This window comes from Ambystoma mexicanum, chromosome 6q, assembly GCF_040938575.1.
Source record: "Ambystoma mexicanum isolate Mex_15411 chromosome 6q, UKY_AmexF1_1, whole genome shotgun sequence".
NCBI classification, from domain to species: Eukaryota; Metazoa; Chordata; class Amphibia; order Caudata; family Ambystomatidae; genus Ambystoma; species Ambystoma mexicanum.
In genome coordinates, this window is record NC_090937.1 from 1,077,217,070 (window position 1) to 1,077,242,401 (window position 25,332).

Consider the following 25,332-nt stretch of genomic DNA (forward strand, 5'->3'; position numbering starts at 1 on the left):
TTACATTTTGGCCTAATCTCCTTCCCTCCAACACATGGGGCGTTGAAGATCTCGCACATTTAAACACACAGCTACAGAGGTCTCGTTGTTCGATGGGGTCTATGAGGCCAATTACTTTTGTGGTGACCTGCGGTGGAGCACGACACTAGGATTTAGGGACTTTTCACATATTTGTCGGAATAGAAACAATATTATGCCTCCTATCGTAACAATTGTATGTGTATTGGCCTACGCCAAGTTGTCTAAACATCATGTGCGAACAAACTCCACGGCAAGGTCTTGACCTTCGAGAAAGTAATGTAAGTCGCCATCTTGGATTGAGCCGCCATTTTAGGTTCTCTTGCTATGTAGAAATCACCCTGAACATCAAAATGGAGGCCGAATGACATTCTGAGTAAGATTCTGGCCTTTGTGACCTCCGTACAACTGAATAATTATTATGCCTGCAGGCCACTTGTCGGGGTCGCGAACTGAGACCTTGTCCTACCGTTGACCTATATGTAAATGTACAACTATATCAGTGAAACTAATCGAAATGCATATATTAAAGGATTGACCTGGCAAGGAACCCAAAGACCTGTTTCGCAGAATGGTTAACCCGCAAGAGGGTTGGCCAAGGGCTGGACAAATTGTATAAAAAGCCCGGGTATTCCAATGTGCGGTCTCTCACTAACACATCGAACCCTAGTTGAAGTTCGTTATGTTATTCTGAGAGCTGAATAGCTATCCGTTAGTCAATTGACTTGGTAACTGTTGTAGCTTTTAAATAAAGCACTTGTATGTTTCTTTGTAACCTGTGTTGATGTGTTTCTTTTTGGGCTTCCCGGCCTCATATTATTTTTCTGTTTCCTCAGTTGGCGCCCGAATAGGGACCCTCAAGATTGATGCCGGATCATTGAAGAATTGACGCAGACTATCGAACCGGGATCGGACGGTGTGATACTGCGGGCCCGACCGAACGAGACGCGATACCTCGCCAGCGCTGCACGATCCGATCCTTGGACGATAGTCGTGTGGTCTGATACGGCATCTTGACGAGGGTCCATTTTTGAGGCGGGCCGATTTGTCGAAACCACCAAACAGAAGGTAAAATTCGTTAGGTAAGTTCTTTGGTAAACCGTACGGTCCTCCTTAGGTTTGGTCAGGTGCAGTCGTGACCCGACTCTTAATTTAACCCTGACAATTTGAATTTGGCGAATTGTATCTGCAGACACAATTATTGACCAGGTGACACCAATTTTTTGTGAAATGCCTGGGAAATTGTCTAGCTGCTTTAGGGCTCTGTTCCGCAGCGATCGACAATCTTTGGAATTTAGCCGCCCGGCACCACAGGAGGGGTCGCCGGAGTGTACTTTGTACTGTAAGCATGGCATTAGAAGTATAGCATTTAATGATATTTGGCACAGACAAACCAGACATGCCTTCGAATTTCAGTGGCCAATCAATGGTAGTTTCGAGATCCCCCGTATTGAATACCTAGAATCGGTCTTGCTAAAGAAGAAAGCCAGACCTGCAGCATTTGATGTTTTGCAGAATTGGAAAAAGGAAGCGTTGCAGCAGCTTAAAAGTAGGGATAAACATGCACGCCGTCATAAAACAAATGCCGAAAAGGCGTTGTTATATGATAAGGAAAAACATTCAGAGTCAGTCAAAAATATGGATAGGGCTTTCTCACTCGGTATCCAGAAAATCTATCCCTCTAAAGATTTTCCATGTTTCCAAAGAATTTATTGATAAATTGTTAAACGAACGCAGGCCTGGTGCCTCTGCGCCACCTCCGTATGATCCTCTCCCTGGTGCTCTGCCCATTCCTGCTGTTATTCCTGCTATTATTCCTGTTCCCCCTGTACAACCTATTGTTCCTATTCCTCTAGTTGTTGTTCCTCCACCTACTCTACCACCCCTTCCTCTTGCGCCGATAGTTGCACCTCCATTGAATTTGCCCGCACCTCTGCTCCCGAGTGGTTCTGTACTGACTGAAGCTGATCAGGGTGCGGGGTCAAAGATTGTTACTCGAAATACTGTCTCTGCAGAAAAGAAACGGGAATTATTTGCATGGGCTAAGCATTGTATGGAGAGAGGTGATCAAGCTGACGTTTTCTCCACATTATCAAATATGGACAATTATCCGGAGAAAAATGTTTTTATTGAAGGTTTGGGGACTCATTTATGTGTAATGTGGGGTAGATTACATAATACGGATCTCCCACAAGGGTTGAGGGATCTAAATACTTTAGCGCTTTCGAGGGACACAGAGGAGAAAGTACATGGTCATGTTGAGAGGTTGTTTGAGTATAGGAGGAACTTAGAAAGATTACGGGATGAGGATGGTGAAGACGACAGTATGTATGTACAGAAACGGTTCCTTCCGTGTCGTAGATCGGCATCTGAGGAAGTACGAATTTGTACCAAAGATGCGATTCGATGGATCTCGGATTCGTCGATACCGCCAGATGAAGTATAGGACACGTATAGTCAGTATACAGTAGAAATGCAGAGGAAGGTGATTCAGGTAATGGTACAGTACCTACAGGATGAATGTGTAAGGAAAAAGGTTAGTTGTCCTATAGAGTTATTGGGTATTTGTAAGAGGGCTTTTTTCGCCAGACACTTCTTCGGCTGCCTTAGCGCTCGACCTGGCTCTGTTGCTCAGTAAGCGGTCGGAGTTACCTATATCTCAATTGCCAATGAGAGAGGTTCCTCTACATTTGTCCCAAAGGTTGAGATTCCCGCTAACGCTGGGACAGGTGCACCCGCTGTGGACATCCCTGCACATTATGTATCGCAATTTGTTCACGTCCCGTTTTCGCGACAGGAAGTGAACACTATTAGACAATCAATTCCCGATATTAGGAAAAATCCGACAGGATTCTACAAAGAGATAGAGTCCGTTTTACAGTCCTCTGTGTTCACCTTAAGTGATATTGACTTGCTATTCCCTGTACTCCTGTCTGTAGATTTATGGAAGCAGGTTCGAACAATAGACGATGTGCCAGGGTTGGGAGATACGTGGGCTAACATGACTAGGTTTGATGGGGAAAGACCAGCTGGTGAGAAACCACCTCAGGTAATACTCACTTTGCCTGATAGAATTGTCGCAAAATTGAAAACCATAATTCCTGAGAAAATAATTATTTGGGACAAGCTTACGGCCTGTGTTCAAGGAAAAACTGAAGGTGCCACCGAATTCTTTAATAGATTCGAACAGGTATTCTCTGACTTCAGTGGACAGGACTTGGGCACAGAGTCTGGGAAAAGGTTGTTTGTGGACAAATTTGTACGTGGATTGCTGCCCGACATCCAGTCACAGATTATGTCCTCTGAGAGCGCTTGGCAGGCGAAATCCCAATCTGAAGTTTTACACATGGCTCAGTATTATGAGAACCGTGTTAATAATGAAAAAGAGAGAATAGAGAAGAAGAAAGGAGATTTGAAGACTAAAGTATTGTTACAACAAATTATTAGAAATCCCAGAGGAGGTAATTCAGACCAGAGGTCACTATGTTCCAAAAGGGAACGTTCCCTTGGGTCCTGTGAATATTAATCAATGTGCCTATTGCCGCCAGGAAGGTCATTGGCGTGCACAGTGCCCCGTCCTTCGACAAAGGTCAAACACCACATTTGGGAGTATGGGTAGACGACCTAGAGGTCGCCCCGGAGTGGGGGGCCCTGATAGAGGTCCGTTCTCGCAAGATCCTCAGCAACCTTTTTCAGGGGAAAATCAGACTTCGAGTGTGGACAAGAGAAACATATTTGATCACCCTTCTGCTGCCTACCTTTCTGAAGAGCTTCCTTCCGACGACATTTTATTTCGTTAGGATTGCCCGAAGCAGGGTTTGGAACCTTCACCTATTCCCGTTAGTGAAAAAGGTCCCTATGTTGAATTGTTAGTGGGGAATAAGAAACATCAGTTCTTGATAGACACTGGAGCACAGAAGTGCTCCATTGATCATTCTCGGGTTCCAAACATTCCACTGTCAGGGCAAACTAATGTTTCTGTAGGGTTTTCTGCCATACCAGCTGCTTGTCCGGTTTCTTCGCTGGTGCCCGTTTCTTTGGGTCCCTTCACGGACCACTGTCCATTCCTCTTGACTTCAAACTGTTGAGAGAATTTGCTGGGGTTAAATCTGTTGAGGAAACTAAATGCAGTAATTCATTGTTCCTCTGACGGAGTGCGGCTGACGGTTTCACCACAGCAACTTCCCAGCTCTCAGTTTTTGACTCAACCATTGCCTCCTGAGCTTAGCGTTGTCCCGGAATGTTTGTGGGCGGTTGACGACAATGATGTTGGGGTACTACAGATTGAACCCGTCAAAATAGTTTTGAAACATGGAGTTAAACTACCACGCATTCCGCAATATAAAATATCAGTTGAGGGCGAGCGTGCTTTGAAGTGCATTGTCTCCGATTTTGTGCATCGAGGAGTGATTGAAGAGATTGCAGGTAGTTTATGTAAGAGCCCGATTTTACCCGTTTACAAGAAAGGCGACAATGCAATCCCATTCCGTTTCATAATTGATCTACGCGCTATTAATAAAGTTGTCGCCCCACAATTTCCAATTGTGCCTGATGTGACAACGATACTAACGATGATCCCTGCTACAGCTACGCACTTTAGTGTTGTGGATCTGAAGAATGCTTTCTTCAGTATTCCTATACACAAGGATAGTAGATATTTGTTCGCGTTCACCTTGGGGGGACGTTCGTTCACATTTACTCGTGCACCTCAAGGTAATACTGAAAGTCCAAGCATTTATAGTAGGGCTTTGAAAGAGCAGCTTGACACCCTTGAATTGCCATCTACTTGTACACTGCTTCAGTATGTCGATGACTTGCTTTTAGCTGCAGATTCGGAAAGTGCTTGTAAAGAAGGCACTGTATTGTTGCTTATTCATTTGGCTGAACACGGTCATAAAGCTTCGCTTAAAGAATTTCAATATTGTTGTCAGGAGGTCGCCTATTTAGGCTATCTCCTGTCAAAGGAGGGGAGAAGATTGACACCTGAAAGAATAAAACACATTTCTGGCATGTCTGTTCCAAATACACAGAAGGAAGTCAGAGCCTTAATAGGTATGGCTTCTTACTGTAGGCTGTGGATCCCGAACTTCTCACTAGTGATAAAACCGATGTTGGCCTTGACGAAGAAGGGCATTTCTTCGCCGCTGCCATGGAAGTCGGAACATCAACGATCATTTGAGCTTCTCAAAGCCGCATTATGCTCTGCACCGGTTCTGGGTACTCCAAATTACAATAAGGCCTTTGTGTTATTTGTGCATGAAATGTGATGGATGTGCTTTGGCTGTGTTAACACAGGAACACGGAGGGAAGAATAGACCGTGCGGCTACTGCTCTTCCGCCCTTGACCCTGTCGCATGCGCTTTGCCAAGATGTTTGCGAGCTGTCGCTGCTGCTGCAGCGTCTGTAAAACAGAGTGAGGGAACGGTCCTAGGCCATGACTTAATCCTGATGGTACCTCACTCTGTAGATGTCCTATTGAATAAAACCCAAAGACAGCACCTCACCTCTGCACGGCTGACGAGGTATGAATTAACTTTGTTTGCCCCTCACATTCAAATTAAGAGGTGTTGTGTTCTTAATCCGGCTGAACTCCTACCTTTCCCACAAAATACTATTTGCGGTGACGAAGAATCACATGACTGCCTGTATACTACGGAACAGGAAATGAAGGGCAGGATAGACGTTATAGATACTCCTTTGGGCAATGCGGAAGGGGAGCTGTTTTGTGATGGCTCCTGCTTCAACCTCCCGGATGGTACATCTACAGCTGCCTATACAGTTACTACATTGAGTACGGTTGTTGAAACTAAGAATTCCGCATAACTCCGCGCAGGCCGCAGAGATTATAGCATTGACCCGACCTTGTGAACTCTCCGAAGGGCATACAATAAACATATACTGATAGCCAGTACGCCTATGGGGTGGCTCACAACTTTGGGAGGCTCTGGTCGGAAAGAGGGTTCCTAACCTCACATGGGAACAAGATTCAGCATGGCCCCCTGATAGTGCAGTTGCTCTCGGCACTCGCGCTCGCGCTCCCTAGTCAGTTAGCGATCATGAAATGTGCAGCGCATCGTAAGGTCATAGACGATGTGGGAAAAGGGAACGCTTTTGCTGACCACATAGCCAGGCAAACAGCCACAGACCTTAGCGCAGACATGTATGCTCTAAGAGAAACAACAGATGCCTATGTAATGGATGAGGGTATTGGGTCTGTGCGAGATATCCAAGCTGATGCCGTGACAGAAGAATCTAAAAAGGTGGGCCGAAGGGATGGGGAAACTAGATGACGATGGGTGTTAGGTGGATACATCTGAAGGGAAATGGTTGCTCCCTGATTCATATGTGCTGGCGATGGTTACGATGGCACACGGTCCTACGCATGTATGTGCTCAGCAGATCACGCAAATAGTAGAACAAGTCGGGGTAAATGATAACATTTTGAAGATCGCACAGCGCTATGTTCAAAATTGTATGATTTGCTTACAGCACAATGTGGGGAAGGCGACAGTAACTCCAAGGGGTAGTTTTGGGCCTCCTTCTGTTCCCTTCTAGGTCATCCACTTTGGTTTTATTGAGATGGAACGGTGTAACAATCTAAAATATGTCCTTGTGATCATTTGCGCTTTTAGTAAATGGGTTGAGGCTTTCCCCGTTAAGGATGTTACTGCCATGACCACTGCAAAGACTATGGTAAAGGAATTCTTTCCACGATTTGGGCTGCCAAGAGTAATTTGGTCGGACAACGGTCCCCATTTTGTTGCAGCAGTAATTTTGCAGATATGCACAGCGTTACACATTGAAAAGCGATTTCACTCAGCTAGACATCCTCAAAGTGCTGGTTTGGTAGAGAGACATAACGGTATCCTAAAGAATAAGCTTGCTAAAACATGTGCCGGTACCAAACTGAAATGGCCGGACGCCTTACCTATTGTATTGTTAGCCATGCGTGCCACACCTCAAACTAACACTGGGCTCTCTCCATTTGAGGTAGTGATGGGGAGACCTGCTAATATTTGGGGTCTTCCGAAGCCCAAAGCTCTGAGGGAGGTTGAAAATGTATTGCTTGTGGACTACTGTAACCAGTTGACTAAAAATCTGTATCTCATTTATCATCAGGTTCAATCAGCTTTACCTGTACAGTTTACGGGCCCAGGACACAATATTCAGCCTGGAAGTTGGGTCCTGGTGAAGGCCTACGAAAGGTCTTCCTGTCTCGCGCCTCGCTGGCGAGGACCCTACCAGGTGCTGTTGGTCACCCAGAGAGCAGTGCTGGTGGCTGGAAAGAAGCATTGGAACCACGCAACGCATGTCAAGAAACTTCCTCACCCGACGCCACACGTTACAGAAGAAGCAGAACCCCTCGCTGATGCTACAATCTCAGATCCTGGAGTAGCAAATAGCGCTGTGAGTGTGTCGGAGAATTTCTCTGAGCCCGTGGAGCTTGGGGAACAGTCCATTTTGTCTCCACATTCTTTGGAAAGGTCACTTCCGGAAAACGTTGTTTCAAGTTCTGCGACTTCCGTCGCCTCGGATACGTTGCTTCCCTCAGGAAGTGACGTTAACTTATTTCCGGATCAAGCAGTACCGGGAATCACCAGGTACGACCTTCGAAGACGAAAATAGGACTATGGTGCGGGTTTTGCCTGTGCATCTGGAGAAGAAAAAAAGAGTCATCAAGAGTTTTTGTTCTTGCAAAAGAAAGTTTTTGAAAGAAAAGGGGATTCTGCTGGCTAGGGTTAGGGAAGGACTAAGAAGTCGCTCGACCGTAGTGTCGCCAGCAACGAACATTGGGGTCGTCGATTGAGAAACTACGATGCCTGCCACCTCCACCGCTGCTGCTCGCATTGGACTTGTAAATAAGGGGGTGACCAACTCAGACAATGAACAATGTGCCTGTGCCCCGAAAACATATTGCTGTGTTGTGTTAATAGTAATTGGAATTTGTATAGTTACTGCCGTGGGACTCTGGTACTTCGAAGAAATTTATCCTCTAGAGCCTCTTCTGCCAATTGAAATTGTACCTACTGCTTTGACTCCCTCTGTACACCTTCTTACTTTGTCACCTAGGGACTCCCAGCATAGACGAAAGTACCATATTAACACTTTAATGATAATAATGAATTCAACGCATGCCATTTTTAATAAGAGTAATTGCTGGATTTGCACCCATTTACCGCAACATAGTAACAAGGGACTAGGATGGTATATTCACCCTTTACCTTTAACGACTGCTTGCTATGCCTTTGGCCATTGGAATGATAGCATCTCAGGGAACTTTGAAGGAACGAATTTAAATAATTTTGAGAAACGTGAATTGACTCCCCTGGGATGCTTGCTTTTTGCAAATAGAAGTAAACCTAATGTTGCTTCTATTAGGCCATCTGATAAACTGTCTCTTCCTTTCCAAACTTTAATTTCCTTTAAAATGGCTCTGATAGGCAATAAGGACGCTGTGCCTCCTTCCTACTCTATTAGCCATAGCCCCGATTCAGTCCCCTTTTGTGTGCAAAGAAATGGCACTCGGTCAATGGGAGATTTTGAAGGTTGTGTGAACATTGTAAATTTGACCGGGGAGAACAGGCCTCTGTATGTAGGGGGGCCTGTCTATTTCGTTTGCGGTAGTACAGCATTTCCCTGGTTGCCCAAGGATTGGCAGGGAACCTGTCATTTAGGAATCCTGTTACCTGGGGTATTCATAGCTAGTACATTGGAAGTTTCTAAGGCTCGCCCACGGCAGGACGAGAACGGAGATACCCCTGGGCAAATATTGGGAGATATAACAAAATCAGTTGTGCCATTTTGGGGACAGATAGCAAATTCTGAAAATATTAGGGGGCTAGCAAGAGTACTGGAGAGAACCATCAACCGGACCAAAGCAATAAGATTGGTAGCGCTCCAAAACCGGATGGCATTAGATGTCATTCTGGCAGAACGTGGTGGAGTATGTAAATTAGTGGGGTCCGCTTGCTGCGTTTTCGTACCAGATTCCTCACCGACAATTTTTAAAGCAATACAGAACTTGCATGTCCTTAGTTCAGAAGTACATGTTCCTGTGGGAGATTGGAGTATTAGCGCTTGGTTCTGGGATTCTCTACGATCCTGGGGTTGGAAGGTGCTTTCTGTATTACTGGTTATTTTGGGAATCCTGCTATTCCTTTGTTGCTGTATCCAATGTCTACATAGTATATGTGCAATGCTAGGGGGATGTTGCGCTCAGGCAGCGAGCACAATAGGGCACAAAATGTATGCCCCAGATACAGCATCTAAAGATTTTGTGTTGCAAGAGGTTCTGGTGAACGACCTAATGGCTATAGATATTACAGATAACGATTCAGGATGTATGGATGACGATGCATGGAGTTATTTACAAAGACATTAGAAATTATATTAGCACTTGGCATAGGCCAAAAGGAGGGTTTGTCGGAATAGAAACAATATTATGCCTCCTATCGTAACAATTGTATGTGTATTGGCCTACGCCAAGTTGTCTAAACATCATGTGCGAACAAACTCCACGGCAAGGTCTTGACCTTAGAGAAAGTAATGTAAGTCGCCATCTTGGATTGAGCCGCCATTTTAGGTTCTATTGCTATGTAGAAATCACCCCGAACATCAAAATGGAGGCCGAATGACATTCTGAGTAAGATTCTGGCCGTTGTGACCTCCGTACAACTGAATAATTAATATACCTGCAGGCCACTTGTCGGGGTCGCGAACAGAGACCTTGTCCTACCGTTGACCTATATGTAAATGTACAACTATATCAGTGAAACTAATCGAAATGCATATATTAAAGGATTGACCTGGTAAGGAACCCAAAGACCTGTTTCGCAGAATGGTTAACCCGCAAGAGGGTTTGCCAAAGGCTGGACAAATTGTATAAAAAGCCTGGGTATTCCAATGTGCGGTCTCTCACTAACACATCGAACCCTCGTTGAAGTTGGTTATGTTATTCTGAGAGCCGAATAGCTATCCGTTTGTCAATTGACTTGGTAACTGTTGTAGCTTTTAAATAAAGCACTTGTATGTTTCTTTGTAACCTGTGTTGGTGTGTTTCTTTTTGGGCTTCCCGGCCTCATATTTTTCTGTTTCCACATATTCTTTGCCATTTATCCTATCTGGTAATCCGGTCTTTATTCTTGTATTGGATACAAAGGTTTCCGGGAGATGGATATCATGGGGCTGTATTAAAGTGGGTGATCTAGTCAACTATGGGGTGATCAAAGGGTTCCAAGACTGCATATCAGATGATGGTATTACAGAGAGTAATTGATTCTAACAGGTCAAGTGAAGAAATTAGGCTGTGCAGAATGGCCATAGGTAAGTGGGGAAGCACATCACTGGCAAACTTGAAGAAAATACTCGAATGAGCAACCTCATTGATGGAATTGATTTTGGTGGCCCAAATTGTGTTGATGGCTTCTCAGCTCCGATATCATTACAAGACAGATTTTGATCAATCTGGGAGAAAGTATTGCGAATCCCTTTGGTAGAAAACACTTGGAAGCTGATCTGGAGGAGGGCCTCCAAGTCCTTCATATCTGTGCTACCACGAAAGCTGCAATATAAGGCTTTATGGAGAAGGCACTATACCTCAGACATACTCCAAAGGTTCTACCTTAGTGCTGAAGACCCTGTGGGTACTACTGGTACTACTTTTGGTTACTTTTGTATCACTTGTAACTTTTTATCATTGAACTATGCAGCTTACACTGCAGTAACTTTGGGTGCATTTTTGTTTTGCCTTAGATTTATACTCAGAGGATTTTTGGTTACTCTAGGTGTACTAAAAGGATAGACTGGTGTCAGCAGTGACTTTTCCCACAATTTGTGGGGATTTTCGTTTTAGCTTTACCGTGTTAACTGCTTTTGGCTACTAACCGTGGCTACTGGTCAAACATGGCGAGATATTTCGCCTGTACTTTTGCCATCTTGTCTTTTAGCCTTCTTCCTGGCCTGAGAGGACAGGAAAATCCTTATAAGGACTTCCAGTGCCTGGGAAAGCAGAAGCTTTTGGGGGCTACTGGAGGGCTGTGTGTGTTTGCTGGCAAGATGTGGGCAGGGTCTGTCTGACTCCAATCCACAAACTGGTTTCAGTGTGTCCGAGCTGGGGTGTGTGTGTGTCCGAGCTGGTATGTGTGTGTGTGTGTGTGTGTGTGTGTGTGTGTGTGTGTGTGTGTGTGTGTGTCCGAGCTGGTGTGTGTGTCCGAGCTGGTATGTGTGTGTGTGTGTATCCGAGCTGGTATGTGTGTGTGTGTCCGAGCTGGTATGTTCGTATGTCCGTATGTCCGTGTGTCTGTGCTGGTGTGTGTGTGTGTCCAAACTGTCCAAACTGGTGTGCGTGTGTCCAAACTGGTGTGCGTGTGTCCAAACTGGTGTGCGTGTGTCCAAACTGGTGTGCGTGTGTCCAAACTGGGGTCTGTGTGTCCAAACTGGGGTCTGTGTGTCCAAACTGGGGTCTGTGTGTCCAAACTGGGGTCTGTGTGTCCAAACTGGGGTCTGTGTGTCCAAACTGGGGTCTGTGTGTCCAAACTGGGGTCTGTGTGTCCAAACTGGGGTCTGTGTGTCCAAACTGGGGTCTGTGTGTCCGTGTCCCTGTGTGTACGTGTGTGTCTGTCCATGTTTGTGTCCATGTGTGAGTGTGTGTGTGTGTGTGTGTTCATGTCCCCGTGTGTGTTTGTGTCTTTGTGTGTTCGTGTCCGTGTGCATGCGTGTGTCCTGCTATTGGCCAGTGGGAGTTTCAGCTTTTAGGTTAAGAAGAGGACCCCTACACCCATTCTTCAGAGATCCTGGAGAAACCAGAAGGAGCCAAGTATCTTTGGTGTCGCAACTCTGTGAAGAGACCCGAGACCCGACTGAAGGAGGCCTGGCACCAACTTCTGCTGCTATCCTGGAGGAGCCCTGTCTTGCTCTTGATCTTTAGTAGTCCTGCGAAGGCGCTAAAACCCATGGAGTGGAGGGACCATTCATTCCAGATGCCTGCTCGGTGCCCTGCCAAAGGAAGCCTTCGGAAGTGCCCTGGAACCATCCTGTGGCTGACCAGCTTTGTTTTTGGGCTACCATGCTGCCGGCATCACCGTGCCAAGTATCGGCCTGAAACTTGGGGGATCCTCAGCTGGCCATGCACGACTACCTCAGAATCCTAGCATCCAGGAGACCTGAGATAGGAGAGAAAGTCTAACCGCGGCTGCACAGTCCTTTTGTGTTACCGTGCGCAGTGACCACCGTCCGAAAATTGCTTACCTGACCGAACTTGGATCAGGAAGGAGCTCCAGACGGAAGGGCCCAAACGGAGCCACTGTATACACAGGACCACCCATATGAAACCAGAACCCCATAGGGGGCGCCGGACCGAACAAACATAGCATTGAGAAGGACCTACAGGTCGAAACACGTGTCGGTTGACCACATGGGGCATTAAGAACCTCCCTTTTTTACCCACCACGGGTGTCTATAACAAGAAAATAAACAAACCTGCTACAAAGCAGCACCTAAAAAACACAAAACTGTGGAAACTATATTATTTCATATATTTATAAAGACAAGGTATCCAGGTTTCCTTCAACTTTCTACCAAACAAATGAGGTGTGGGCTGCACCTCAACCGCAACCTGTGATCTTGCCACAACAACAGCAACTGAGGAACCTCACTACCAAAGCTCAGCGAGGTTGGTTCCACCCTAGAACCCGCGCTATCCCCCCATTCTTTACCTTACCAGAGCCCAGTGCAGAGAGGGGTGCTGCATCGTTTTTCTGCATTCTTCGACCGAGAGTCCTTGCAACAGTAAAAGGCACCAACTGGAGATCAGATCGAACCTGCAACCCCTGGGAATCGAACAGTGTGGCCTTTGGCGGAAAAAGCAACGTCATCCTTTGTTCTGCCAAGTATGGGGAAGAATCTGAGTATGGGGGCAAGTTATAGAGTTTCTAACCTACCCCTATGCTCCCATTATAAGTCTATGGGCTTATAATAAAGCTTATTTCTAACACTTTTGGCTTCGCCATTGCTTGCTTTTGGGCATTAGTGTAAGTTGAACCCTAACCCTGAGAACCCTTCACTGGACCCCAGAGACCCTACCTGCATTTTTTCCTGCATCCTAAATTCTGTGGAACTGTATCCTGAACTATTGGGCCCAAGGCCCCAGGCAACCTAATGCTGGACAATTTTAGCTAGGGATCATCTCTGTGGACCTTTTAGTGCAGAATACTTGTCTAACATTTCTACAGGACAGGACTTTCTGATTTGTATTATGCATTATAACCAAGTGAATGTATATATGTATTTAGTTTGATAGTGGTGTGTGATACGTCTACCTGCTTGTAATCATTTTTCTATAGTGTGTTTTTACCATAATTAAATAACATTTTATACATCCTGTCTAGGTGTACTCTGCGATTCCCACTGTGTGACCTCATTGTAGACACTTTACAAGCTCAACCCCTATGAAGAACCCAGCCTAGACCGCCTGGCACTGCTACCAAAACGTCTTTAGATACTGCTTCCCATAGTTGTTCCCGTCACACTATAGGTTGGCCTTCTATACATCTGTCCACCAGGCCAGAGTATACAAAATCAGTCCTACCATGGCTTGCGGTGCCTCATTACTGTGTGAGAAACAATAAGCAGGGTACCACCAGCTAGACATCCTTTGGTTGGTTGGTTGGTATATGTGAAGATAACCCATCTCGACAGCATGGACAATGCAAAACTAAACGTTTACAAAACGGATCGCTGAAGCCTCAATTATAATGTCCTAAACAATATATATATTGTGGCATCTATTGATTCTCTATTGGGGAATACGTCTAAATACCTGGATCAATTCTTGTTTCCATTTGTCCAGACACTGCCATCATATGTCAAGGATACATCTGATTTTCTCCAACAAGTCGATCTAATACCATGGAGACCGGGGTATTTATTAGTAACGTTGGATGTGATATCTCTATATACATGCATCAAACATCAAGAAGGAATGGAAGCCATCAAAAGTTTTCTATCTAGCAAATCACTAAGTTTTAGAGATCATTCACAAATGTTACTTGACATGCTTTACTTTTGTCTCACACATAATGCCTTTATGTTTGCACGACGGTAGCACCAACATATGCGAACCTATTTATGGGAGCCTGGGAATCAAAATTATTCTCAGAGGAAACATTATCAATACACACCAACAAAGTGATCCTTTGGCGCCGTTATATTGATGATTTATTTATACTATGGGATGGTAGTGAGCAAGAATGGATGTTTTCTTTGACATCCTAAATACACGGGATACCAATTTGAAATTTACCGAACAACATGATCTTTCAGAGTTAATATTTTTGGATATCAAGATCTCAGTAAAGAATGAAGTACTGATGACTGAAACTTATAGGAAACCAACAAGCACCAATTCACTGCTTCATGCCAAGAGTGCACATCCGAAATGCCTAAAAAATAGTATACCCTATGGCGAATCCTTAAGAATGAAAAGGAACTGTAGCGAAAACGAAACCTTTGAAAAAAATGCCAAAATCACAGCAAAGAATTTTATGGCAAGAGGTTACAAGAAATCGACTATTAATAGTGCATTTAACCAATGTATGAAACTGACACGAGCTGAGATTTTTAGAAGAAATAAGGAGAAAAATGAATTGAAGCTACTGGAAACAAAACCTGAGAATATACGCTTCATCACAACTTACAATAATGGGGGCAAAGACATTCAAAAAATTCTGGCCAAACGATGGGCGTTATTACAGAGTGATCCAGACATCGCAGGCCATATTCAGAAGAATGCTAGTGTGACCTTTAGGAAAGCAAAATCGCTCCAATCAGAATTGTCACCAAGTCTTTTCTCGACCCCGATACAGAGATCAAACCAATGGCTACTAAGCAATCAGGGGGGTTTTTACAAATGTACCAAATGCAAGGCCTGTAAATATGGGGTATCCTTGAAGAACTACATACATCCTCGAACTAAGAAGGAAGTGACTATCAAAAAACATATTACCTGTGTGACAACTTATGTGGTTTATGTGATAACATGTGGATGCAATTTATGGTACATAGGCAGTACGAAATTAGAAGTAAAACTATGAATCCTGCAACATCTTCGTGCGATTAAAAACAAAGATCCAACCTACCCCCTAGCCAAGCATTTAGAGGAAAACCACAATGGTGATGTCTCCTCGTTTAAATATTATGGCATAGATAAAATCTTATCAAATCCGAGAGGGGGTAATCGAGAACTGAGATTGAGACAAACTGAATGTAAATATATTGTTGATTATCAAACAAAATACCCAGATGGTCACAACAAGGACGAGGAACTCTACACATTTGTGGGAAATTAGAAGTGGTTCCTCGAATTTTGTGATGTTTTTCGTATTGTCTGTCTTATGCCTGTACATAAGTATATGAATGCTTTTTCCCAGACTATGAGGTCATTGCAGGTCTGATGTTCCTTGACATATGCTTTCTTTTAACACACTGTTATATACAACAGTCCTTACATTTTTTAACATGTAGGAGGCTTTTTTAAAATTTATCACATTTATATTTGTTGAAATATGGTTATGTTTTCAATCCGTTATAGGCTTTCCCCCTTTTTTAGACACTTGGGGAATGCATCATCTTTATTGTTTCCTCTCTCCCCTGTCCTCTAAAAAAATGCACTAAGCACCTTACCCAAATAGGAATTCCATGTTTACAAACCTTGTCAAAATTGTAAGATTGCATTAAGTACTTTATCTGTAACCTTGGCCATTCATATAACACATAATATTTGCTGTGAATAAGCAGAATGGATTCATAAACATCCTAGTTAAGTTATATACAAAATGCACTAAGCACTTTATCCAAATAGGAACACCATTTTTATAACCAGTGTAAACCTTGGCAAGATTGCTATGTGGCACCTAGCACTTTATCTGTATCATTAGGTATTGATATGATATAGAATATTTGCTGCTATTATACATATTGCACTTTATCCTGCATTGAAGCAACAGTAGAGGGGATGAAATATTAATCATTATGTTGGCTATTATACTATGTTCTCAAGGATGGGGAATAACTATGTTTTACCCCCTGTAAGACAGAGATAATTGTGTTGCAAAAAAAAGCAGTTTAATCGATGCTATCGTGCACTAAGCACTTTATTCAAGATATTAGAGACTTGACAAATTGGAAACATTGGCAGCTATAATGCACTTTGCACTTTTGATAATGACATCTAAGATTTTATGTTGTGGTAACTTAAATAGAAATGGCTTACTCTTAAAAGAATGTTTGGTCAAATTTTGAAGAATTTGGGAATGCATGACCTATAACAGTACAAACGTTGTGAAATGTGTGGTAACATACATTGTCATACTGCACAATGCACTTTATAGATATGGGGATAATATATTAGCCCTTGAATATCTGATGGGCTACTTTGGTAACATTTTTAGAAATAACACATTGGATGCAGGACATATATGTATATACTTTTTACCATTCCAAGATGTCACTCAGAGAAACATACATTGGGTCTGAGAAGGAAACGTAAGGGAAAGTAAAGAAGGACTTCTTTCTTGCATGCACAAGTGTTTAAATGGGAAGCCTGTCATTTATGTTTACAACCAGACGAAGCCCTTTCGGGTGAAACGCGTAGTTGTTTTTGTTCTCTCCTGTGCAACTTGTCCACCATGCTTTACAAATAAAGGACGTTTGATGGAGATCCTTTTTTGAAGTGTCTGGATGATTTTTTAATGATTGAGGAAGAGTGCCGTCCAGGAAGCGATATTCCGCTTTCTTTTTTCCTTCTCTATATATATATATATATATATATATATATATATATATATATATATATATATATATATATATATATATATATATATATATATATATATATATCCCAAACGGCCCCGTGATACTTATCAGAAGCTATACACAAAGCCACCTCAAACAGACCTAAACAGACCCAACAGTGCAACCAACTCAATGTCCCAACGTATAAGTGACTCAAAGCAGGAGGCTCCAGTTTTGCTGTCCTAGCCACAAAGAACTGGAATGCGCTACCACCCGCCCTCAGGAAAGAGCCCTCCATCACCTTATTCCGCAAGGCACTCAAAACGCAACTCTTCTACCTCAGATGGTTTGACCTACTTGTACCACTACTACTGTATGTTTCGCGTCATTGAAGCTCGAATTGCATCTGTTTGCTAGCCTAAACAAGTATGTTGTCACTATGTAAACTGTTTGATGGTGTAACTATGTAAACTCTATGTCCGCTCAAGATAAGTATGCTGTAACAGCACCACGATGCCCCTGGGCCGCTGGCGTTTATAAATCCAAATAAATAATGTTTTAAGTCTTGTTATGGTAAACTTGCAAGTGTGCCTGATCCTCTTCTAGTCTATGTCATAATTTCATGAATGTCTGTCTATGCCAATTCCTCACTCTATTGTGATGATCTATACAGTATTACAGTTTTTTCCCTGTCCTAGAAAAGACGCTAGTGCATAATAAAATCGTAAAAGTAAATTAATCTGAATGCTGGACATAAAGGTGGTAGTTATCTCTACAAACAAAGATTCCATCTGCACATGAGAGGACAATATATTTTGTTGTTGCGGAATAGGACAATGAGAAAAAAAATGGAGTTTGAAGTTGTGCCAAAACAAGCTGTAAATGGTTACGTTACCTGTTTACTAAGGTTTTTTATTCCACGTTCCGATACATCCAACTTTTCTCGGAGCATGACAACATCTTTCTGTAGCTCTTGAATTCTACAATAGATTGATACATATTTTCCATCACATTTCTTTGTAGAAAAAATATAATTCTTGATACAGAACAGACACAGGTAAAACACTCACGAGTGATTCTCAAGGACATACTTTCCAGAAACTGACCTGAAAGAAGGAGTTCAAAAGGTCACAGATGACACACCCTCTATTACCCCTTTCACATTTCATGCCAAAGTACCCTGCTTGTATTTTCTAACTTACCTGTCATGGCTCAGGGTCCTCAACGCAACCTTCTCTTCGACCGGCGCCTGCCGGCCCTCAACTTCCTACCTTCTCCTGCTACACACCTTCTTCCTCTCTCTTTGCTCCTCTTTCACCACCTCTGGCTGGTGTACCACCTCCTTGTACCCCTCCTTGGAAAACCTTCAAACGGAGGGGACCGGCTTCACCTACCCAATCTGAATGCTTGTTGTGCTGTCAAACATTCTTCCAACATCTGCCTCCTTCTTGAAGACTTTGATCTCTACATCCTCGCTCTCACAGAGACTTGGTTCAATGCCAGCTCATTGACTGCGTTTGACTCCCTTCTCCCTGATGGTTACAAGATCCTCTCCAAGCCTTGGCCCAACCAACCAGGTGGTGGAGTAGCCCTGATCTTCCCTGAGTGAATCCCTACCTCTCTTATACCCACTCAGCCCTAATCCTCCTTTGAATGTCTTGTCTGCAAACTTGGTGTCTCTCAGGCTCTCTCTCACCCTTGCCACCATCTACAGGCCCCCTGCCCCCCTGGCCCAGGGCCTGTCTTACTTTCGGAATGGGCTAACCTCACATCTCTTCTCTTCTGAACTCCATCTCTAAACTACTCCTCCACCTTGAAAACGTCAACATCCACCTTGACTCTACTGCCCATTCTCTTTTCCGTGATCTCTGTACCTCTCTTCCTCCGTATTCTCCCCTCCAGCCCTACCCACTCTGTCGGACACACTCTTGATGCCTTCACCCCTGCTAATCTCCCACTCTCCAACCCACCGACTACCCCTCTCTTCTCATCTGGGACCTCTCAGTCCCCTGACCGAGCCTCCACCAGCACTGCCAGCCTCCTGCGCAGTAATCCAACTGATGAAACGAGTGCCAGCTGCAGTGTTTACCTCCACCTTGATCCCGCCTCCTTCCCCTCCTCTTGATTCTCCCACCGACTTTGTCCTTGCCAACTTTCATCTCGCTATCACCAACACTCTTGACATTCTTGGCCCGGTCATGAGGATCCACATAAAACCTGCCTCCAAAAGTAACAGCTGATACAACTCCGATCTAGCCATTTCAAAATGCAAGTGTAGAATTGCTGAACAGAAGTGGCAGACCTCGGGCTCATCCTCTGACAAACTGGCCTGCCGCCTACTCCAAAGGCAATACCGTATCTATCCACTCCAAGAAGAGAGCATAGATCCAGGCTTGTATCTCTGAACCTCTAACAACACAGGTAACGCTTCAAAATCTGCAAGGAACTAGCCAATCCAACTGCAGTCTCCATCCCACCTCTTCCTTCTCAGGCCCTCTGAACTGCACTGGCCACCCATTTCACTTCCAAAACTCAGGGCATTCTGACCTCTCTCTTCTCTTCTCTTTCCCCTCCTCCATTCCTCCATTCCTCCCCCTGTCCTCCTGCCACCCTCGACTGCTCATCCACCCCCTCCCCCATCACAACGGATGAGATCTCTAGAGTAGTCCGCTCTATGAAGGTCTCATCCAAACAGGTGTCTCCCTGTTCTTCCAGAACCATTAAGGACAACATCTCCTCCCTCGCTCCGGCTCTTGCTGATATCTGCAACCACTCCGTAGCACCTGGCTTTTTCCTCTCTTCTCTCAAACACTCCCTTGTAAACTCCCTCCTAAAAAAGCCTTCAGCCGACCCCTTCTGTCTATCAAACTACCGTTCCATATATACTACACCCTTCCTTGGGAAACTCCTGGAGAAGTTGGTCATCCCCCCCCCCCCCCAACTGACCCAAAACACTGAGCTCGTTGGTTGTTTACATGAACATCAAACTGGATTCCGAGCATCCAGAGGAAACTGCTCTTCTGAACACCTGTGAAGAACTGCTCCCAAATCTTGACTCTAACTCTCCTGCTGTTCTCTTTCTCCTTGACATCTCTTCCGCCTTTGACACCATCAACCATTCTGACACCATGCAGCTCCACGATACTCCTTGGTATCTCAGACCAGGCACTGGATTGGTTGACCTCCTTCCTAAATGACCACCCTTCCCAGATGGCCCCTTCTCCTCCTCCATCACTCTACATGTGGTGTTCCCCAGGGCTCTATCCTTGCGCCATGGATTTTCAACATCTACCTCTTGCTCACTTGATCTCTGCCTTCGCTCCTCATTTCCAGTGTTTCCAGGATACGCAAGTCTTAATCCCCAATGGATTGACTATTTTACCAGATCAATTCAACTTCTCCAAAGTTTCTACCCTTGAAGTAGAGAAAATTATTTCCTCCATTAAACCATCAAGGTACCAGGGTGATAACTGCCCAGCACAATTAATCAAAGATGCAGCCAGAAACCTTGCACCATTCATTTCCAAACTCATCAACGCGTCCTTCTCAACCAACATTGTACCAAGGAACTTAAGAGTCATGGGTTCTACCCTTGCCAAAAAAGCAAACATTGGACCCATCCATTCCAACTAATTACAGGCTAATTACAACAGTGCCCTTTTTACTTAAAATACTTGACAAAGTAGCATAGCTCCAAATACAGCAGTACCTTGAAACTAACCACCTCCTAGGTGTCCGTCAATCGGGTTTCAAGCCACAACACGGCACTAAAACGGTATCAATTGATTTAAAGACTCAAATTGAGGAGCTTAAAGACAAAGGGAAACCGCCATGCTACTCCTCCTTGACTTCTCAGCTGCCTTTGACTTGGTGGACCATGAAGTCTTGTGCAAACACCTTGCTTCGGCGGCTCTCTTCTCCAAGGACGCAATAGCATGGGTCCAATCCTTCTTAAATAACAGGACTATGAGAGAATAACAGGACTATGAGAGTCTTCTCCCACTCAGCCTCAGCAGACCCTATCCCCATAACCTGGGCGTACCACAAGGCTCTTGTGTTTTGCCCACTATGTACAACATATTTATAAACCGCTGTTCGACAAATTGGATAATCTGTGTGTCACCTACACTAACTATGCAGATGACAACCAGATCCTCATACCCCTTTCTGGCAATTACCTCGAGGGCATGGCTCTTGTGAATAAAATCTACCTCCTCATTCAGGCATGGATGGCAACCCATGGCCTCTGCCTGAATGACGACAAAACCGAGCTCCTGATTCTCGGAACCACGGCCAACCTAGAAAAACTCAACTCCAACTACTCTACTTTAACATTGATGGCAATACCATCAACGTCGTAAAGTAAAAGCCTTAGGTTTCTATCTTGACTCTACCTTAACCTTAAGCAAACAAGTAAACACTATGGCATCGTCAACAGCCTACACATGCAAATTAATTAGGGCTTGCAGGCCGTACCTATCTAAAACAAGCTGCATTACCTTAGCAAACGCCCTCATACTTTTGAAATTGGATTACTGCAATGCCCAGTACATGGGAGCTAGCAAGTACATCCTAAATAAAATTCAAACCCTAGAGAATAAGAGTACGGCACTAAATATTCCAAACAGAGAGCACATATCAGAGCAAAGGAGACAAAACCATTGGCTGACGATCAACGACAGTATCTTGCTCAAAACAGCTTCTTTGACATTCAAATGCCTCAACAATGCCGCCCCACTATACCTTACTGAACGTATAGTCAGCAAAACGTCCAGCCGCCCCTCTCGGACTGTCAACTCCTTCTGCCTTAATATACCTAGATTTAACTTAACAAAATCTGGTGGTAGTAGCTTCCGAGTTAAGGCTGCACAAACTTGGAACTCACTCCCTCTTGCACTGGGAGTTGAACAAACTTACTTCAGTTTCAGACGTAATATTGTGAACTGGCTGAGAACTAATGATATTTAACGTTGCTGCTGACCAGTACTGCTTAATGGAATATGCAACAGATAATAACTTTACTGGTTGCATCTACTTATTAACATGTAACAGACTTACTATCTGACGATAATTTTACTGATTGTATTTATGTACTTTTCATTTTGTATGCATCATCGACATTGCCACTTTCCTCTCCTGTGAATACCTACCTTTGTATCTTGTACTATACCTACCTTTGTATCTTGTACTATGTAAACTACCTTGGTACCCTATACTATGTAACCCAAGCCCAACGTTTTCTTGTACCGCTTGTGCCCAGTTACCTTCGGGTTCGGTGCGCCATACAAATAAATAAACAAACACACAACTCTTCTTCAAACTCCCCTCTTCCTCCTCAATCATCCCAGACTGCTTGTCTGCTATTCAGTCTTGGTGCACCCCCAATGATCTTGGTCTTAATGCCAGTAAGACCGAGATCCTTCCCATCGGGACACTTGCTCCCAGTTTTCCCTCGTGCACTCTGGCCGTCCTCCATGGGCTCACACCCATCTTCTTTCACTGAGGCCAGAAACCTTGGGTTCATCTTAGACTCCTGCCTCTCCTTTACTCCTCACATCTTGGATCTTGCCAATAAGGCCCACTTTCAACTTCACCTCCATAGGGGCATTCTCCCTTTCCTCACCTTCCCCCAGAAGCTCAATGTCTCTAGAGCTCTGGTCCTCTCCAGGATTGACTACTGTGACAACCTCTTCCTCAATCTGCCTCTTTCTTCACTCTGTCCTCTTCAACTAATCTAGAATAGGGCTGCAAGTCATATCTTTGGCCTCAAGCCCTGGGACCGTATCACTGTATCTCTTCAACTCCAAAATCTCTCCACTGGCTCCCGGTTGCTGCAAGGATCAAATTCAAGACCCTTTGCATCATCCACAAGGCTGCCTGGGACCATGCTACCTGTAACCCTCTCTCACTAAATACTCTCCATTCAGATCACTTCGACCTTCTGCTACAACTCTCTGCTAATCAAACGCTTCTCCAAGAAGAGAGCGGGGGGCCAGATCTCTCTCCTCAGCTGGCTCCCTCAAATGGAACAGCCTCTCTTTCTCAGTCTTGAACTGGACCACCTGAGGTTCCGCAAACAACTCAAGACTTTTCTCTTCTTGTCCTTCTTCCCTCTCTCCCCCTCCCGTGCTAACCATCCCATCTGGTGCTGAGATTGGTGGCCTGGTCCCACACGAGTCCAATAGGGTCCTGGCCTTTGCCCAATAGTACCCAACACCCTGGAACCCCTCCACTGCCCTCTGGGCCCACACCCGCCTGTCAGGTGGGTGCATCCACTCTACGCTTACCTTTGGACGGTATACCTCCCTCGCCTGGGATGTCTCTGCACATGCACACAGGCACATCTGGCACTTACTCCCCTAGGTGACCCTAATAGCACTTAGCACCTATCCCATCCCCCCCGTTTTTTCTTTCTCTGCACTTGCACGCTCCAAATGTCACACGGCCAAGTAGGACCGCGTTCCTTTCTATTTACTCATTGTCAATTTGCCCTCTTCCCTTATGCCGCTTTGAAACACTATCTTGCTGTACGAGTGCCTTATAAATATCCAAATACATAAAACATAAGGCAGAGGTCTTCAAACTGTGGGGCGCGTCCACATCCCAGGGGGGTGCCAGAGAAAAATATTTTTTTTTTTAGATTGGAGGAAATGGGAAGGGGCAGCTCATATGGTCAGACTGGCGCTTAAAACGGTCTTAGGCACCAATGAAAAAATTGCCAGCAGTTGCAAATGGATATTCAGTCTTTTAGTCAGACTGTTTGACTAGTACCCAAGGGGTTGTTTTTTGTTCAAATGTAAACAAATGGTGATATTAAAGAATATTTATTCAGCAACAATGGTCAAATCTACTAGCTGCATAGTGAAGTAACTCCTCAAACTGGCCCACATTGGCCAAAAAAGTGGCCAATTTTGACTGGCCTACACTAGCATTTTGCATTTTTGGTACGGTCATCGCCCTTTTGCCCTATAGACCAGTCCAAGCCTGCCGCCTCATCCATAATGGGTGAGGGGGCGTCCACCCACTGGCCACCTCAACCATTATGGAGGAGCCGAGGAGCCAGCCCAGTGAAACACGGAGCACTCCCTCAGTTGCTTTTTCCAGCTGAGGGAGTGCTCCTGGGCTGACTGAACTGTCAAAGGGAAACACTTTAAAACACAGCACTTTAAACCTTTCCACAACACTGTTCCCTTGTGGATGTTAATCACACCTTGACGGATGGCAGTGGTGATGGGGTTAGAGCATTGATGGAAAGGGTTTTCCAATACAGGTCGGCTCCCCACACAGTGACAGGGGTATCACCATTCAGGTTTTAAGGGGCAGGAAACCCAATACACATTTGTGACCAGGGTGGATGGGAAGATCTAGTTGGGGAGGTGTTGATGTGAACAACCTGAGGGAGAGAATTCTGAATGGCGAGAGGAAGAGTAAGGTGAAATATGATGATAAAAAGTCATCGAGGGAAGTACATGTTTATCCAGGTGATCCGATAAAAAAAATTGAATTGCCTGATAAAGTGAAAAAGAGTGAACTGGGGTTCTCAGAGGAAATGGAGGTGGTCATAGATTTGGGTACTTAAATCATGGTGAAAGGGTGGAGTGTATGGAATAAAAAAAGGATGTATGCAGTGAAGGAGGGAGATGTTAGGAGAGCATTGAAGGCAGCATTGCATCAGGTGAGACAGGGCCAGCTGGGTGACATCAGAGCTGGTTGGAATGTGGTGGTGTGAGGATTATAGCTGGTGTCAGTTGGAGAGAGGCTGCCAAGGGGGAGGTTGCTTTAGAACCATGTAATAGTAATGTCTGAATTACAGTTATGGGCATTAAGCTACAACAGGTTACCTGGTCCTTATCCTCATTGAGGTAACCGCTTTGACTTTAGATTCCCGTTTCTACTCAAGCTCCTTCCATAAGGTTTAACAGGCGTCAACTCTTTACCTTAATTCTCCCTTGCCAGGTCATGATCGGTGGAGTTCTGATCCAGCGTTACACCCTGGGCTTCCTTTAAGTTTTTGCGATTGGGAGAGGAACCCACAATCTTTCTTGCTGTGTTCTTAACTTCTTGGAACACTTACACCTACATGTTGGCTTTGCCAACACTTCTTCTGCTCTCCTAAAAGACTCCTAAATCCCTACAAGGGCTAACTTTGGGACTTGTGACTCTTCAGGTAGTAGGCCCCATATTCTTTAGTAGGGAAGGACTTTAATACTAGTATCTTATTTTATAAGGCATTGTTTTAACTGTTCTCTTCACACTTACCCGTTTCCTTGCCATCTTGCACGGGAGCAAGGAACCCATCCCTTTCTTCCCCCTCGGGAATATGCTCAGCTGTTAGAGAAACAATTCCACGGAGGGTGTGAAAATATTGCTAAGGAACAAGTGGAGTTGGCCGACTTCAGCGCCATACTTCCCGCAGAGAACACCTTGCGTGCCCAACCATCGAAGCGTTTGTCGTCCCCATCAGCAGGGATGGTAGGGTACGCCGCCTGACTCGAGTGGCCGTAGCCGCCTGAACAACCAAACTCT

General features: G+C 44.6%; 1 protein-coding gene across 2 annotated transcripts in view; it reads right to left on the minus strand.

Annotated features, from left to right (window-relative positions):
- CEP135 (centrosomal protein 135) overlaps positions 1-25,332 on the minus strand; it is a 642,577-nt gene that overhangs the window by 507,474 nt on the left and 109,771 nt on the right. For both annotated transcript variants that reach the window (XM_069631620.1, XM_069631621.1), the window contains exon 6: positions 17,702-17,786. In XM_069631620.1, coding sequence (XP_069487721.1) covers positions 17,702-17,786 — 85 coding nt within the window. The remainder of the gene's footprint in view (positions 1-17,701; positions 17,787-25,332) is intronic.